The sequence below is a fragment of the Columba livia genome, chromosome 30 (genome assembly GCF_036013475.1).
Source record: "Columba livia isolate bColLiv1 breed racing homer chromosome 30, bColLiv1.pat.W.v2, whole genome shotgun sequence".
Lineage (NCBI taxonomy): Eukaryota > Metazoa > Chordata > Aves > Columbiformes > Columbidae > Columba > Columba livia.
The window spans coordinates 627294-644981 of NC_088631.1; the positions used below are offsets into that span (position 1 = coordinate 627294).

At 64.1% G+C, this 17688-nt stretch overlaps 2 protein-coding genes across 4 annotated transcripts; both read left to right on the forward strand.

Annotated features, from left to right (window-relative positions):
- Positions 1-54: 54 nt before the first annotated feature.
- PGLS (6-phosphogluconolactonase) lies at positions 55-4544 on the forward strand. 3 transcript variants are annotated; one of them, XR_010468506.1, is made up of 6 exons: positions 55-375; positions 464-571; positions 1820-1921; positions 2011-2151; positions 2251-2523; positions 4434-4544. XR_010468506.1 is itself a non-coding variant. In XM_065043885.1 (5 exons), the coding sequence occupies exons 1-5, from the start codon at positions 103-105 to the stop codon at positions 2437-2439; spliced, it is 813 nt and encodes a 270-aa protein (XP_064899957.1). In that variant the 5' UTR covers positions 56-102; the 3' UTR covers positions 2440-2587. The 3 variants fall into 3 exon arrangements, 2 of the variants coding, with proteins under 2 accessions (XP_064899957.1, XP_064899959.1); XM_065043885.1 differs by lacking the exon at positions 4434-4544 and having other exon boundaries at positions 56-375; positions 2251-2587; XM_065043887.1 differs by lacking the exons at positions 464-571; positions 4434-4544 and having other exon boundaries at positions 91-375; positions 2251-2587.
- COLGALT1 (collagen beta(1-O)galactosyltransferase 1) lies at positions 3019-15456 on the forward strand. The gene is given in 13 exon segments (XM_065043873.1): positions 3019-3427; positions 4434-4544; positions 5978-6095; positions 6178-6312; positions 6981-7185; positions 8180-8299; positions 9821-9897; positions 10347-10453; positions 10537-10669; positions 12846-12973; positions 13046-13252; positions 15145-15287; positions 15290-15456. Coding segments are annotated over 13 exon segments (1887 nt in total). The 5' UTR covers positions 3019-3176; the 3' UTR covers positions 15442-15456.
- The last annotated feature ends 2232 nt before the right edge of the window (positions 15457-17688 follow it).

Below are 17688 nucleotides of genomic sequence, written 5' to 3' on the forward strand. Positions count from 1 at the left end.
GCGGGGGGGGAGTAGGCCGCGCGTTGCCAGGCAACAGCGTGGGGAGAGGAGGCGTTACTTCCGGCGCGGGCAGAGCGCCGCTTCCGGCGCGGTGCCGGCGCTATGGCGGGCCGCGTCTCGGTGTTCCCGTCCCCGCAGGCGCTGGGCCGGGCGCTGGCGCAGCTGGTGGCCGAGCGGGCGGCGGCGGCGGCGGCGGCGGGCGGGCGCTTCTCGGTGGCGCTGTCGGGCGGGAGCCTGGTGGGGTTGTTGTCCCGGGATCTCCCCGCCGCCGTTTCCGCCGCCGGTGCCGCCGCCCCCGCGCGCTGGCTCGTGGCGTTTTGTGACGAGCGCCTCGTGCCGCTCGAGCACCCGGAGAGCACGTGCGGGGCCTACCAGGTGAGCGGGGTGTCCCCCCCCCCGGTTTCCCGCCCCCCCCCCGCCCGGTCCCGCCGCCCCGGTCCCGCTCACCGGCCGCTCCCCGCAGGCGCAGCTGCTGCCGCGGCTGCCGGGCCCGGGCCCGCGCGTCCTGAGCGTCACCCCCGGGCTGCGCCCCGACGCCGCCGCCGATGACTACGCGGAGCAGCTGCGGCAGGTACCGGCCCCGCGCCGGACGCGTTCGGCGGCCCCGGCTCCAGCGCCCGTTCCCCCGGTGCCGCGTCCTGGTTCCCAGTTCCATGTCCCATTTCCCCCCAGTTCCGTGTCCCGTTCCCCGGTTCCGTGTCCTGTTCCCCGGTTCCGTGTCCCATTTCCCCCCAGTTCCATGTCTCGTTCCCCAGTTCCATGTCCCATTCCCTGGTTCCACGTCCCGTTTCCCCCCCGTTCCATGTCCCGCTCCCCGGTTCCGTGTCCCATTTCCCCCCGGTTCCGTGTCCCATTTCCCCCCGGTTCCGTGTCCCATTTCCCCCAGTTCCGTGTCCCATTCCCCCAGTTCCGTGTCCCATTTCCCCCCAGTTCCATGTCTCGTTTCCCAGTTCCGTGTCCCACTCCCTGGTTCCGTGTCCCATTCCCCTGCTTCCGTGTCCCATTCCCCTGCTTCCGTGTCCCATTTCCCCCCAGTTCCGTGTCCCATTTCCCCCAGTTCCGTGGCCCATTCCCCTGCTTCCATGTCCCATTTCCCCCCGGTTCCGTGTCCCATTTCCCCTCTAGTTCCACATCCCATTCCCTGCTTCCATGTCCCATTTCCCCCCAGTTCCATGTCCCATTTCCCCCCAGTTCCGTGTCCCATTCCCCCCCAGTTCCATGTCCCATTCCCCCGCTTCCGTGTCCCATTTCCCCCCGCTTCCGTGTCCCATTTCCCCCCAGTTCCGTGTCCCATTCCCCCGGTTCCGTGTCCCATTTCCCCCCAGTTCCGTGTCCCATTCCCCCCAGTTCCATGTCTCGTTCCCCAGTTCCGTGTCCCATTCCCTGGTTCCACGTCCCGTTTCCCCCCCGTTCCATGTCCCGCTCCCCGGTTCCGTGTCCCATTTCCCCCCAGTTCCGTGTCCCATTTCCCCCAGTTCCGTGGCCCATTCCCCTGCTTCCATGTCCCATTTCCCCCCAGTTCCATGTCCCATTTCCCCCCGGTTCCGTGTCCCATTTCCCCTCTAGTTCCACATCCCATTCCCCTGCTTCCGTGTCCCATTTCCCTGCTTCCATGTCCCATTTCCCCCCAGTTCCGTGTCTCATTCCCCCGCTTCCGTGTCCCATTTCCCCCCGGTTCCATGTCCCATTCCCCCAGTTCCATGTCCCATTTCCCCCCGGTTCCATGTCCCATTTCCCCCCCAGTTCCATGTCCCATTTCTCCCCTGGGTTCCGTGTCCCGCTCCCCATTCCCACGTCCCGTTCCCCCTCTCTCCCGCAGGCGTTCCCGGGCCAGGACGTGCCGGTTTTTGACCTGGTGCTGCTGGGCGTGGGGCCGGACGGACACACGGGCTCCCTGTTCCCGGGGCACCGGCTGCTGCGGGTGAGCAGGACCCCAAGACCCCCCCCAGGACCCCACAACCGGCGCCGGGTGTCAACAAACCCTGTTTTTTGGTGTTTCCGCTGTTCCAGGAGACGCAGAAAATCGTCGCCGCCATCACCGACTCGCCGAAGCCGCCGCCGGCGCGGGTGACGCTGACGCTGCCGGTGCTGAACGCGGCGCGCGCCGTGGTGTTCGTGGCCACGGGGGCGGGCAAAGCCGACGTCCTGAAGGTTCGTACCCAAAACCGTTGGTTCTAACAACCCCCGCCGGGTGTTGGGGGGACGCGGGGGGGGTTTGAGGGTCCCTGTCACCGTCCCCTCTCCCCGCAGCGTGTTCTGGAGGGGGGGCGGGAGCAGGACGAGCCCCTCCCGGCCGCGCTGGTGCGGCCGCGCTCGGGGCAGCTCCGGTGGTTCCTGGACGCGGCGGCGGCCGCGGCGCTGACGGTGCCGGTGGAGAAACACGACGGGGACGGTGATGGTGATGGTGATGGTGACGGTGACGTTCGCCCCGTGGCTTGAAACGCTCGTGTTTAACCGGTTCTGGACCAAATGGGGCTTCGCCGAGCGCGAGCTCCCGCCTGGCGGTTCCTGCGGTGACAAACGGTTCGTCCCGGTCGCTGTGACGCTAAAGGGGGGGGGGACACAGTAAATGGGTGGATTCTGGGTCTTTTTTGGTCGTTGTTTGTTCTCCTGGCTGTGAAATGAGATGGGGGTGGGGTGGGGGGAGAAGAGATGGGGGAGGAGGGGGTGGAGCTGAGGGGGGGAGGGGAGACAGGGGAGGGAGATGGGGCAGGGGACAGAGATTTGGGGACAGAGATTTGGGGACAGGGAGGGGCCAGAGATTTGGGGACACAGATTGGGGGACATGGAGGAGCCAGGATGGCGCAGGGGACAAGAGATTTGGGGACAGAGATGTGGGGGCAGGGAGGGGCCAGGATGGGGCAGGGGACAGAGATTTGGGGACAGAGATTTGGGGACAGGGAGGGGCCAGAGATTTGGGGACACAGATAGGGGGACATGGAGGAGCCAGGATGGGGCAGGGGACAAGAGATTTGGCGACAGGGCGGGGCGATGGAAGCAGAGGAAGGGGTGTGGCCACAGCGTGGGGGGCGTGCCCATCGTATTGCCCGCCCCTAGCGAGGGGCGTGGCCAGCGCGCGCTCTGCCCATAGCGGGCTCTGCCCGGGGCGGGGGCGTGATCACGTTGGGGGCGTGGCCGGCTGGGGGCGTGTCCAGGGGCGTGTCCCAGGGCGCAGCATGGCGGCGGCGCGGCCGTGGCCGCTGCTGCTGCTGGCGCTGGCGGCGGGGCCGGGGCCGGGGCCGGGTCCAGCCCCGGGGCCGCTGCCGGTCGGCGGGTATTTCCCCGAGGAGCGCTGGAGCCCCGAGTCGCCGCTGCGGCCGCCGCGGGTGGCGATCGCGCTGCTGGCGCGGAACGCGGCGCACGCGCTGCCGGTGGCGCTGGGGGCGCTGGAGCGGCTGCGGCACCCGAAGGAGCGGACGGCGCTGTGGTGGGGGGGGGCGGGACACGGGGGAACGGGGGGGGACACCGGGACAAGGCGGGGGACACCGGGATGAGGGAGGGGGGACACCGGGAGGGCCCGGGGCTGAGCGGGCCGATGTCGCCGTGGGCACCCGAAGGAGCGAACGGCGCTGTGGTGGGGGACGGGATGGGGTGACACCGGGACAAGGGGGTGACACCGGGACAAGGAGGGGGACACCAAGACAAGGGGGGGGACGCGGGGTAAGAGGGGACACAGGGACACTGAGGGGCCCGCTGTCTCCGCAGGCACCCGAAGGAGTGGACAGCACTGTGGTGGGGGGGACAGAGGGGGCACGGGGACAAGGGGGGACACCGGGACAAGGCGGGGGGACATGGGGACAATGGGGGAGGACATCGGGATAAGGGGGGGGGGACACCGGGAGGGCCCGGGGCTGAGCGGGCCGATGTCCCCGCGGGCACCCGAAGGAGCGAACGGCGCTGTGGTGGGGGACGGGGTGGGGGTGACACCGGGACAAGGGGGTGACACCGGGACAAGGGGGTGACACCGGGACAAGGGGGTGACACCGGGACAAAGCGGGGGACGCGGGGTAAGGGGGGACACCGTGATACTGAGGGGTCCGCTGTCCCTGCAGGCACCCAAAGGAGTGGACGGTGCTGTAGGGGGAGACATGGAGACAAAGGGGGACACTAGGACAAGGGGGACACCGGGACAAGGGGGGACACGGGGACAAGGGGGGAACCCCCCAGGACAGGGGGGGACCCGGTGCTGAGGGCTCCAGTGTCCCTGCGGGCACCCAAAGGAGCGGATGGCACTTTAGTCGGGGGGGGGACACCGGGACAGTGGGGACAGTGACATCGGGGGAACGGGGAGGACACCGAGGAGGGGGACCCGGGGCTGGCGGGTTTGGTGTTCCCGTGGGGACCCCAAGGAGTGTCCGGCACTCTGGGCGGGGGGGGATGGGGACGTGGGGGGTGACACAGGGACAGGGGGTGACATGGGGGTGTCCCCGCAGGGTGGCCACCGATCACAGCGTGGACAACACGACCGCGATGCTGCGGGAGTGGCTGGGCCGGGTGCGGGGCCTTTACCACCGCGTGGAGTGGCGGCCGCAGGAGGAGCCGCGGTGAGCAGGGACCGGGGGACACCGGGAGGGACACTGTGGGGGGGGACAACGCGGGGTGGCACCGGGAGAGGGGACAACAGGGGAGACACCATGAGAGGGGACAGTGGGGTTGGCACCAGGCGGGGGGACAATGGGAGAGGGGACAGTGGGGTTGGCACCAGAGCAGGGGGACACCAGGAGAGGGGACAACGAGGGGAAACACCATGAGAGGGGACAACTGGGTGGCACCAGGGTGGAGGGGGCACCAGGAGAGGGGGCAATGTGGGGGGAGACACCTTGAGAGGGGACAATGGGGTTGGCACCAGAGTAGGGGGACATGAGGGGACAAGAGAGACACCATGAGAGGGGACAATGTGATTGGCACCAGAGTAGGGGGACACAAGGGGACAAGGGAGACACCATGAGAGGGGACAACGGGGTTGGCACCAGAGTTGGGGGGGGTCCTGGAGAGGGGACAATACGGGGAGGACAACAGGTGCCCAAGTTTGGGGGGGGTCCCTGTGGATGCCCAGTTTTGGTGGGGGGGTCATTGTGGGTATCCAAGTTTCAGGAGGTCCCTGTGGGTGCTTAAGTTTGGCGGGGGGGGGGGGGGGGGGGGTCACTATGGGGTGTGAACACCCGGGTTTGGGGGAGTCCCCATGGATATGCTTGGGGGGGGTCACTGGGCCTGGGTGGGGGGTCCCAAAGAGCGGGTGGGTGGATTGGGGGGCAGGAGGGCACTTGGGGGTTTTGGGGTGCAGCTCAGGGTCCTGAGGGCTGTGGGTGGGTTTGGGGGGGCAGCTCGGGGTCCTGAGGGCTGTGGGTGGGTTTGGGGGGGCAGCTCGGGGTCCTGAGGGCAGTGGGTGGGTTTGGGGGGACGGTCAGGAGGGCATTGGGGGATTTGGGGGTGTTTGGGGGTGCAGCTCAGGATCCTGAGGGCAGTGGGTGGTTTTGGGGGGTCAGGAGGGCATTGGGGGATTTGGGGGTGTTTGGGGGTGCAGCTCAGGATCCTGAGGGCAGTGGGTGGTTTTGGGGGGTCAGGAGGGCATTGGGGGGTTTGGGGGTGCAGCTCGGGGTCCTGAGGGCTGTGGGTGGGTTTGGGGGGGAGGTCAGGAGGGCCGTGGTGGGTTTGGGGATGTTTGGGGGTGCAGCTCAGGGTCCTGAGGGCTTTGGGGGGACAGGAGGGCATTGAGGGGTTTGGGCAGGTTTGGGGGTGCAGCTCAGGGTCCTGAGGGCCTTGGGGGGACAAGAGGGTATTGGTGGGTTTGGAGAGGTTTGGGGGTGCAGCTCAGGGTCCTGAGGGCAGTGGGGGGTTTTGGGGGGTCAGGACCGCAGTGGGGAGCTTGGGGGGGCAGCTCAGGGTCCTGAGGGCTTTGGGGGGTCAGGAGGGCAGCGGGGGGGGTTTGGGAAGGTTTGGGGGTGCAGCTGAGGGTCCTGGGTGCCGTGCCCCCCAGGTCGTACCCCGATGAGGAGGGTCCCAAGCACTGGTCCCCGTCCCGCTACGAGCACGTGATGAAGCTGCGTCAGGCGGCGCTGGACTCGGCCCGCGCCATCTGGGCCGATTACCTGCTGGTGAGAGGGGTCGGGGAGCTGGGGGAGGGACACACGGCCCCGCGGTGACGGTGACAGTGACGGTGACGGTGACGCGGGGCAGTTCCTGGATGCCGACAACGTGCTGACCAACCCCGACACGCTGGCGCTGCTGATGGCCGAGAACAGGACGGTGGTGGCGCCCATGCTGGACTCGCGCGCCGCCTACTCCAACTTCTGGTGCGGGATGACGGCGCAGGTGGGGACGCTGCCCTGGTGCCCTGGGTGCTGGGTCTCTTGGGTGCTGGGTCCATGTCCCTGGGTGCTGGGTCCGTATCCCCTGGGTGCTGGGTCCCTTGGGTGCTGGATTCCCTGGGTGCTGTGTCCATGTCCCCTGGTTGCTGGGTCCCCTGGGTGCTGACTCCATGTTCCCGTGGGTGCCAGGTCCCCTGGGTGCTGGGTCCCCTGGGTGCTGGGTCCAGGTCCCCTGGGTGCCAGGTCCATGTCCCTGGGTGCCGGGTCCCTTGGCTGCCGGGTCCCCTGGGTACAGCGTCCATGTCCCCTGGATGCTTGGGTCCCTTGGGTGCTGGGTCCTTTGGGTGCCAGGTCCCCTGGGTGCTGGGTCCATGTTCCTTGGGTGCTGGGTCCCTTGGGTGCCACGTTCTCCACGTCCCCGGGTGCCACGTCCTCTGGTCGCTGTGTCCCTTGGGTGCCATGTTCTCCGTGTCCCTTGGTGTCACGTTCTCCATGTCCCCGGGTGCCACGTCCTCTGGTCGCTGTGTCCCTTGGGTGCCGTGTTCTCCGTGTCCCTTGGTGTCACGTTCTCCATGTCCCCGGGTGCCACGTTCTCTGGTCGCTGTGTCCCTTGGGTGCCACGTTCGCCATGTCCCCGGGTGCCATGTCCCCGTGTGTGGTCCCGTGTCCCAGGGCTATTACCGGCGCACCCCGGCGTACCTGCCGCTGCGGCGGCGCGAGCGGCGCGGCTGCTTCGCGGTGCCCATGGTGCACTCCACCTTCCTGCTGGACCTGCGGCGCGAGGCCACGCGGGCGCTGGCCTTCTACCCGCCCCACCCCCACTACACTGGCGCCTTCGATGACATCATCGTCTTCGCCTTCTCCTGCCGCCAGGCTGGTGAGGGGCCGCTTGGCCTTGGCTTTGGGCTGGGCTTAGACTTGGCTTTGGGCTGGGCTTAGACTTGGCTTTGGGCTGGGCTTAGACTTGGCTTTGGGTCAGGCTTAGGCTTGGCTTTGGGTCGGGCTTAGACTTGGCTTTGGGCTGGGCTTAGACTTGGCTTTGGGTCAGGCTTAGGCTTGGCTTTGGGTCGGGCTTAGACTTGGCTTTGGGCTGGGCTTAGACTTGGCTTTGGGCTGGGCTTAGACTTGGCTTTGGGCTGGGCTTAGACTTGGCTTTGGGTCGGGCTTAGACTTGGCTTTGGGTCGGGCTTAGACTTGGCTTTGGGCTGGGCTTAGACTTGGCTCAGGCTAGCAGTAGCTTGGGCTGGGCTTGTACTGGGCTTGGCATTGGCTCTGGATTGGGCATAGCCTTGGCTTGTGCTGGGCTGGGCCTGGTCTTGGCCTGGATTTAGCCTTGGCTTGAGCTAGACTTAACTTTGGCTTTAGCCTCACCTTGGGCTGGGCTTATCCTTGGCTTGGGGCTGCCCTGAGCTGTGGCTTTGGGCTGGCTTTAACCTTGGCTTTAGGCTGGCCTTCACTTTAACTCCATCTCAGCATTAAGTTCACTGCAGCTCAACTTTTACTTCAGCCCGGCATTAACTTTAGCCTGGTTTAACTTTAACTTCTGTCTCAACTTCAATTTTAGCCGTGCTTAACTTCACTTTCAGCGCAGTGTTAATTTCAACCCAGCTTAACCATAGTTTCATCTTGGTGCTAACTTAAGCCTGGCTTAACTTCAACTCCAGCCTGGTTTTAACTCCAGCCCAGCTTAACTTCAGCTTTAGCCTGCCTTAACTTCAATTTTAGCCTGGCATTAACTTTAGCTTGGCTTAACTTCACCCTCCCTTTGCTTAACTTTGTTTTAGCCTCCCTTAACCTTAAGTCCAGCCCAGTTTAACTCCAGCCCGGCTTAACTGCGGCTCCAGCCTGGCCTAACGGGTCCCGCTCTCCAGGGGTGCAGATGTTCGTGTCCAACCGGGCGCCGTTCGGGTTCCTGCCGGTGCCGCTGCGGTCGCAGAGCTCCCTGCGCGACGAAGCCGAGAGCTTCCTGCACGTCACCCTGGAGATCATGGGTGAGGGGACACAGGGGGACATGGGGACACCCCCACGTCACCCTGGAGTTCATGGGTGAGGGGACATGGGGGGACATGGGGACACCCCCACGTCACCCTGGAGTTCATGGGTGAGGGGACATGGGGACACCCCCAGGGTCACCCCCTGACCCTGGAGATCATGGGTGAGGACATGGGGACACCCTCAGGTCACCCTGGAGATCATGGGTGAGGGGACATGGGGGGACATGGGGACACCCCCATGTCACCCTGGAGATCATGGGTGGGGACATGGGGACACCCCCAGGTCACCCTGGAGATCATGGGTGAGGGGACATGGGGGGGACATGGGGACACCCCCACATCACCCTGGAGATCATGGGTGAGGGGACATGGGGGGACATGGGGACACCCCCACATCACCCTGGAGATCATGGGTGAGGGGACATGGGGGGACATGGGGACACCCCAGGGTCATCCCCTGACCCTGGAGATCATGGGTGAGGACATGGGGACACCCTCAGGTCACCCTGGAGATCATGGGTGAGGGGACATGGGGGGACATGGGGACACCCCCATGTCACCCTGGAGATCATGGGTGGGGACATGGGGACACCCCCAGGTCACTCTGGAGATCATGGGTGGGGACATGGGGACACCCCCAGGCTCACCCCCTGACCCTGGAGATCATGGGTGGGGACATGGGGACACCCCAGGTCACTCTGGAGATCACGGGTGAGGACACAGGGGGACATGGGGACACCCCCATGTCACCCTGGAGATCATGGGTGGGGACATGGGGACACCCCCAGGTCACCCTGGAGATATGGGTGAGGGGACATGGGGGGACATGGGGACACCCCCACGTCACCCTGGAGATCATGGGTGAGGGGACACAGGGGGACATGGGGACACCCCCACGTCACCCTGGAGATCATGGGTGAGGGGACATGGGGGGACATGGGGACACCCCCAGGGTCACCCCCTGACCCTGGAGATCATGGGTGGGGACATGGGGACACCCCAGGTCACTCTGGAGATCATGGGTGAGGGAACATGGGGGGACATGGGGACACCCCCATGTCACCCTGGAGATCATGGGTGGGGACATGGGGACACCCCCAGGTCACTCTGGAGATCATGGGTGGGGACATGGGGGGACATGGGGACACCCCCAGGCTCACCCCCTGACCCTGGAGATCATGGGTGGGGACATGGGGACACCCCAGGTCACTCTGGAGATCACGGGTGAGGACACAGGGGGACATGGGGACACCCCCATGTCACCCTGGAGATCATGGGGGCACATGGGGACACCCCCAGGTCACTCTGGAGATCACAGGTGAGGACACAGGGGGACATGGGGACACCCCCAAGTCACCTTGGAGATCATGGGTGAGGGGACATGGGGACACGGGGGGACACGGGGTCACCCTGGAGACCATGGGTGAGGACACAGGGGACTTGGGGGGCCAGCGGGGACACGCACCCAGCGGTGTCACCGTCACCCCGTCCCCACCTGGCGCCGTGTCCCCCCCACAGTGAAGAACCCCCCGGCGGAGCCGACCCCCCACATCTGGGTCCCCCCCAAAGTCCCCGACAAGATGGGATTTGACGAGGTAAGGAATGGGCGGGGCCTCGGTGGGTGGGGTTGAAATGGGCGGGGTCTCGGTGGGCGGGGCCGAAATGGGTGGTGCCTTGGTGGGCGGGGCTGAAATGGGCGGGGCCTCGGTGGATGGAGCCCCATTGGGGGATTTTCCTGCCATATCCCACCCATTTTCCTGCTGTTTTCCCCCCATTTTCCTGCTTCCCCCCCCCCCCAATTTCCTGCTATTTTTCACCCCATTTTCCAGGCATTCGCCCCCCCATTTTCCTGCCGTTTCCCCCCGCATTCTCCTGCTGTTTCCCCCCATTCTCCTGCCATTTCTCCCCTGATTTTTGTGCCATTTCCCCCCCAATTTTTGTGCCATTCCCCCCCATTTTCCTGCCGTTTTCCCCCCAATTTTCATGCCATTTCCCCCATGATTTTCCTGCCATTTCCCCCCATTTTAATGCCATCCCCCCCCAGGTTTTCCTGATCAACCTGCCCCGCCGAGCCGACCGCCGGGCGCGGATGCTGCGGACGCTGCACGAGCAGGAGATCGCGGCCAAGCTGGTGGAGGCCGTGGACGGCAGGTGGGTCTGTCCTGTCCTGGGGGAGGGTCCACGTCTCACCGGGGGGGTCCATGTGTGTGACCCCCCGGTGTCACCGTGCGCAGGGCGCTGAACAGCAGCCAGGTGGAGGCGCTGGGCGTGCGGATGCTGCCCGGGTACCGCGACCCCTACCACGGGCGGCCCCTGACGCGGGGGGAGCTCGGCTGCTTCCTCAGCCACCACCGCGTCTGGCAGGAGGTGACGGGACCCACGCCTGGGGGGCAGGACCCTGGTCCCCGTGGGAATGGGGGGCGGGACCCAGAGATGGGGGGCAGGACCCTGGTCCCCATGGGAATGGGGGGCGGGACCCCCGGTCCCTGTGGGAATTAGGGGGGGGACCCAGAGATGGGGGGCAGGACCCCGGTCCCCGTGGGAATGGGGGGGGACACCCAGAGATGGGGGGCAGGACCCTGGTCCCTGTGGGAATTGGGGGGGGACACCCAGAGATGGGGGGCAGGACCCCGGTCCCCGTGGGAATGGGGGGGGACACCCAGAGATGGGGGGCAGGACCCTGGTCCCTGTGGGAATTGGGGGGGACACCCAGAGATGGGGGGCAGGACCCCGGTCCCCATGGGAATGGGGGGCGGGACCCCGGTCCCTGTGGGAATTAGGGGGGGGACCCAGAGATGGGGGACAGGACCCCGGTCCCCATGGGAATGGGGCGGGGGGACCCAGAGATGGGGGGCAGGACCCTGGTCCCTGTGGGAATTGGGGGGGACACCCAGAGATGGGGGGCAAGACCCCGGTCCCCGTGGGAATGGGGTGGGGGGACCCAGAGATGGGGGGCAGGACCCTGATTCCTGTGGGAATGGGGCGGGGGGACCCAGAGATGGGGGGCAGGACCCTGATTCCTGTGGGAATGGGGCGGGGGGACCCAGAGATGGGGGGCAGGACCCTGGTCCCCGTGGGAATGGGGCGGGGGAACCCAGAGATGGGGGGCAGGACCCTGGTCCCTGTGGGAATTGGGGGGGACACCCAGAGATGGGGGGCAGGACCCCGGTCCCCATGGGAATGGGGGGTGGGACCCCCGTCCCTGTGGGAATTAGGGGGGGGACCCAGAGATGGGGGGCAGGACCCCGGTCCCCATGGCAATGGGGCGGGGGGACCCAGAGATGGGGGGCAGGACCCTGGTCCCTGTGGGAATTGGGGGGGATACCCAGAGATGGGGGGCAGGACCCTGGTCCCCATGGGAATGGGGCGGGGGGACCCAGAGATGGGGGGCAGGACCCTGGTTCCTGTGGGAATGGGGGGGACACCCCAGACATGGGGGGGTATGGGGGCAGGACCCCAATCCCCATGGGAATGGGGGGGGGACCCCAATCATGGGGGTATGGCGGGGGTAGGACCTGAATCCCCATGGGAATGCGGGGGGGGAACCCAGACATGGGGGTTAGGACCCCAATCCCCATGGGAATGGGCGGGAGAAACCCCAGACATGGGGGAAGATGGGGGACAGGACCCTAATCCTCATGGGAATGGGGGGGACACCCCCAGTTCTTGGGGGATGTGGACAGCAGGACTTGAATCCTCATGGGAATGCGGGTACAGGACCCAAATCCTCATGAGACTGGGGGGGACCCCAGACCTGGGATATGGGGGGGCAGGACCCAAATCCCTGTGGGAATGGGGGTACAGGAACTTAATCCCCATGGGACTGTGGGGGACCCCCAAACCTGGGGGGATGGGGTGGGGGGGGGGGGGGAACCCCTAACCCTGGGGGTTATGGGGGGCAAATCCCTAATCCAGGGGATATGGGGGGCACATCCCTAATCCTGGTGATAATGTGGGGCAAATCCCTAATCCAGGGGAATATGGGGGGCACATCCCTAATCCTGGTGATAATGTAGGGCAAATCCCTAATCCAGGGGATATGGGGGGCAAATCCCTAACCCTGGGGGTTATGGGGGGCAAATCCCTAATCCAGGGGCATATGGGGGGCAAATCCCTAACCCTAGTGATAATGTGGGGCAAGTACCTAATCCTGGGGCATATGGGGGGCAAATCCCTAATCCTGGGGCATATGGGGGGCAAACTCCTAATCCAGGAGAATATGGGGGGTAAATCCCTAATCCAGGGGGGTATGGGGGGCAAACCCCTAATCCAGGAGAATATGGGGGGTAAATCCCTAATCCAGGGGGGGGTATGGGGGGCAAATCCCTAATCCTGGGGTAAGTGAGGGAGACGAGACCTTAATCTCAATGGGAAGGACGGGGACAAGGACGAGGACACATCCCCAATCCCACCTGTCTGCGTGGGAACTTTCCTTTTCCCCGTAACCCCCTGTTTCCCATTAACCCCCCCCATTTCCCATTAACGCATTAACCCCCCAATTTCCCATTAACGAACTAACTCCCCTTAATTGCTCCCGGCGCAGATCGCGACGCGGGGCCTGTCCCGCTCGCTGGTGTTCGAGGACGACCTGCGCTTCGAGATCTTCTTCAAGCGCCGCCTCACCACGCTGATGCGCGAGCTGGAGGCGGCCGCGCTGCCCTGGGACCTCATGTGAGCACCGCCCCCCCCCCCCCCCTAATTAACCCCCTCGTTAACTCACCCGCGCTAACGACGCCCCCGCAGCTACATCGGGAGGAAGCGGCTGCAGGCGGAGCGGCCCGAGCGGCCGGTGCCGGGCGTGCGGAACCTGGTGGAGGCCGGCTACTCGTACTGGACGCTGGGCTACGCGCTGTCGCTGCGCGGTGCTCGCAAGCTGCTGGCGGCGCGGCCGCTGGGGAAGATGCTGCCGGTCGACGAGTTCCTGCCCGTCATGTTCGACAAGCACCCCATGTGAGTTTGGGGGGACACGGGGACGCTTGGGGGCGGTTTGGTGTCACTTTTGGGGGTGTTTTTGTTGGCCTTGTGGCTGCGGTTCCCGCTGGAGTTTTAGCGGGTGCCTTTGGTTCTGTGGCCCCTCTCAGCGCATTTCTTGTCCCCTTGGGACATCTTCCTCATGCTCTTGGAGCCGTGTCCCCTTGGGGACAGTTCAATGGCACTTTGGAGGTGTTTTTATTGGCCTTGTGGTCGTGTTTCCCTCCAGAGACGTTTGATCGTGTCCCTTTGGTCCCGTGTCTCCTCTTGGGCCGTTTCCCTTGATCCTCTTGGCTGCGTTCTCTCCCCATTTTCACCATTTCTGTCCCCATTTCTCCTCATTTTTACCCCCATTCCTCCCCATATTTTTCCTGATTTCTACCCCCATTTCTCCCCATTTTTACCCCCATTCCTCCCCATTTCTCCTCATTTCCCCCCATTTCCCAGCCCGAGGTACCGGTGGCAGTTCCCCCGCCCTGTTCTCTCCCCATTTCTCCCCATTTTCCCCACGTTTAGCCCCATTTCTCCCCATTTTCCCCACTTTTAGCCCCATTTCTCCTCATTTTCCCCACTTTTAGCCCCATTTCTCCTCATTTTCACCACTTTTAGCCCCATTTTCCCCACTTTTAGCCCATTTCCCCTCATTTTCCCCACTTTTAGCCCATTTCTCCTCATTACCCCTCAGCCCTGAGTACCGGCAGCAGTTCCCCCGCCCCATTCTCTCCCCATTTTCACCATTTTCCCCCACTTTTAGCCCCATTTCTCCATTTTCCCCACTTTTAGCTCCATTTCTCCTCCTTTCTCCTCAGCCTGGAGTACCGTCAGCAGTTCCCCCGCCCCATTCTCTCCCCATTTCTCCTCATTTTCCCCACTTTTAGCCCTATTTCTCCTCATTTTCCCAACTTTTAGCCCCATTTCTCCCCATTTTCCTCACTTTTAGCCCCATTTCTCCTCATTTTCACCACTTTTAGCCCCATTTCCCCTCATTTTCCCCACTTTTAGCCCCATTTCTCCTCATTCTCCCTCAGCCTGGAGTACCAGCAGCAGTTCCCCCACCCCATTCTCTCCCCATTTTCCCCACTTTTAGCCCATTTCTCCCATTTTCCCCACTTTTAGCCCCATATCTCCTCATTTTACCCACTTTTAGCCCCATTTCTCCTCATTTTTCCCCACTTTTAGCTCCATTTCTCATCCTTTCTCCTCAGCCTGGAGTACCGTCAGCAGTTTCCCCGCCCCCATTCTCTCCCCATTTCTCCTCATTTTCCCCACTTTTAGCCCTATTTCTCCTCATTTTCCCAACTTTAGCCCATTTCTCCCCATTTTCCTCACTTTTAGCCCCATTTCTCCTCATTTTCACCACTTTTAGCCCATTTCCCTCATTTTCCCCACTTTTAGCCCCATTTCTCCTCATTCTCCTCAGCCTGGAGTACCAGCAGCAGATCCCCACCCATCTCTCTCCCCATTTTCCCCACTTTTAGCCCATTTCTCCCCATTTTCCCCACTTTTAGCCCCATTTCTCCTCATTTTTCCCACTTTTAGCCCCATTTCTCCTCATTTTCCCCACTTTTAGCCCCATTTCTCCTCCTTTCTCCTCAGCCTGGAGTACCGTCAGCATTTCCCCGCCCCATTCTCTCCCCATTTTCTCATTTCCCACTTTTATCCCATTTCTCCCATTTTCCCACTTTTAGCCCTATTTCTCCTCATTTTCCCCACTTTAGCCCCCTTTCTCCTCATTTTCCCCACTTTTAGCCCCATTTCTCCTCATTCCCCCCTCAGCCCTGAGTACTGGCGGCAGTTCCCCCGCCCTGTTCTCTCCCCATTCTCCCATTTTTCCCCACTTTTAGGCCCCATTTCTCCTCCTTTCCCCTCAGCCCCGAGTACCGGCGGCAGTTCCCGCGCCGCGACCTGGCCGCGTTCTCCGTGGAGCCGCTGCTGGTGTTCCCCCCACGCAACTTCACGGGGGACGCCGGGTACGTCAGCGACACCGAGACCTCGGTGCTGTGGGACGACGAGGCCACGCCACCGACTGGGACCGCGCGCGCGCACGCGGGGCGCGCCGGACGGGGACGCGGACGCGGACACGGCTGGGCTGGGGACACGGACATGGACACGGGGGGGGCTCCGGGACATGGATGTGGACACGGGGGGGCTGCGGGAGCGAGCTCTGACCCCCCCCCCTCCCCCCCCCCCAAATCCTTAAAGCCGACGTTATTTTTGGTCCGTGAGGTTTATTTCTTGGGGGGGGGGGGCGTTTCGTGGGGTGGATTTGTTGGGGTTATTTTGGGGGTTTATTTCATTTCAGGTTCGTTTCTTGGGGTTCATTTTGGGTCATGTCTTGGGTTCATTTCTTGGGGTGTATTTTATATACTGGGGTTCATTCCTTGGGGTTTATTTTGGGTTCATTTCTTGGGTTTATTATTTCTGGGGTTCATTTCTTGGGGTGCATTTTATTTCTTGGGGTTCATTTTGGGCTCATTCTTGAGGTTTATTTCTTGGGTTTATTTCAGATTCATTTCTTGGCGTTCATTTCAGGTTCATTTTGGGTTCATTTCAGGTTCATTTTGGGTTCATTTCAGGTCGATTTCAGGTCCATTTCGGGTTTTGTTTGGGTTCGTTTGGGCTCATTTTGGTCCATTTCAGGTTCATTTCTGGGGGTCTCTTAGGTTTTATTTCTTGGCGTTCATTTCTTTGCCCCCCCACACAGGGACCCCATTGGGGGGGCACACTGGTTGTCACCACCCCTGTCCCCCCCCCCCACCCCCGGCTCAGTCACAACATCCCATCACAAATGTGTCCCCCCTAAAAAACGCCCCCCCCCCAGAGTCCTGGTTGTGGTCCCTTGAGGTCCCAGCAGGGGAAACTGAGGCAGGGTTGGTGTTGTCACCCCCCCCCCCCCCCCAAAAGCGGGACCCCCCCGGGGACAACAGCAATGGGGATGGTCCCCTTGAGCGAACGGTTCGACCCCCAATAGGGGAAACTGAGGCACGGTGGGTTCCATGGGAGGTTGGGGGGGGGTCCCGTGGTGCCGGGGGGGGGCTGTCCGGGGGTACCCGGGGTCAGAGCTCGTCGTGGTCGTCGTGCGCGGGGGGTGGGGGCGCGCGGCACGCGGCCGGCGTCACCAGCTCCATCAGGTACTCGCAGCGGCTGGGCTCCGTGGTGGCCGTCACCGCCCGTGTCCGTCCCGCACGACAGCTTCACCTGCGCCATGGGGGGGCAAAGGGGGGGGGTGGGGGGGGTCAGGGGGAGGGGGACACGCCCCCCCCCCCCCCCCCCCCGCCCCGGGGACATGGGGCACCGACCCCGGGGCACAGGGGACATCCCCCAGGGACATAGGACAACCCCCAGGGACATGTGATGTAGCCCAGGGAAGGGGCACCCCAAGGGATGGGGACACCCCCTGGGGACATGGGACAACCCCTGGGGACATGGGGCCACCCCCCCGGGGACATGGGACATAGCCCAGGGAAGGGGCACCCCAAGGGTTGGGGATGCACCCCAAGGGATGGGGACACCCCCCGGGGACAGGGGACATACCCCTGGGACATGGACATAACCAGGGATGGGGACACCCCCCGGGGACATGGGACAACCCCTGGGGACATGGGGCACCCCCTGGGGACATGGGGCACCCCCCAGGGACATGGGACAACCCCTGGGGGACATGGGACATACCCCAGGGAAGGGGCACCCCAAGGGTTGGGGCTGCACCCCAAGGGATGGGGACACCCCCCTGGGGACATGGGGCACCCCCCCGGGGACATGGGGACATAACCCAGGGATGGGGACACCCCCCAGGGACAGGGATAGCACCCGGGGGACACGGGGTACCCCAAGGGGATGGGGACATCCCCCCCAGGGACATGGGGGCATCCCCAGGGATGGGGGACACCCCACCAAGGGACAAGCACACCCCCCTGCCAGGGACATGGGGCACCCCCAGGGACATGGGACATACCCCAGGGATGGGGCACCCCCCCAAGGATCGGGACACCCCCCAGGGGACATGGGGCACCCCAAGGGGATGGGGACACATCCCAAGGATGGGGACGCCCCCCCTCCAGAGGACAATGACACTGCGGGGTGATGGGGACACCCCAGGGGACCCCAAAGGGGACAGGGGACACCCCAAGGAGAATGGGGACACCACCCAGGGGACCCCAAAGGGGACAGGGACACCCCAGGAGATGGGGACACCACCCCAGGGGACCCCAAAGGGACAGGGACACCCCAGGAAGATGGAGACACCACCCCAGGGGACCCCAAAGGGGACAGGGGGGACCCCAAAGGGGACAGGGACACCCCAAGAGAATGGGGACACCACCCCAGGGGACCCCAAAGGGACAGGGGGACCCCAAAGGGGACAGGGACACCCCAAGAGAATGGGGACACCACCCCAGGGGACCCCAAAGGGGACA

Excerpts from the sequence above, each read along its gene's own strand:
- PGLS (XM_065043885.1), top strand. The coding sequence starts at position 103 with ATGGCGGGCCGCGTCTCGGTGTTCCCGTCCCCGCAGGCGCTGGGCCGG. Across the intron at positions 376-463 it reads GCACGTGCGGGGCCTACCAG|GCGCAGCTGCTGCCGCGGCT; the intron begins GTGAGCGGGGTG and ends CGCTCCCCGCAG. Across the intron at positions 572-1,819 it reads ACGCGGAGCAGCTGCGGCAG|GCGTTCCCGGGCCAGGACGT; the intron begins GTACCGGCCCCG and ends TCTCTCCCGCAG.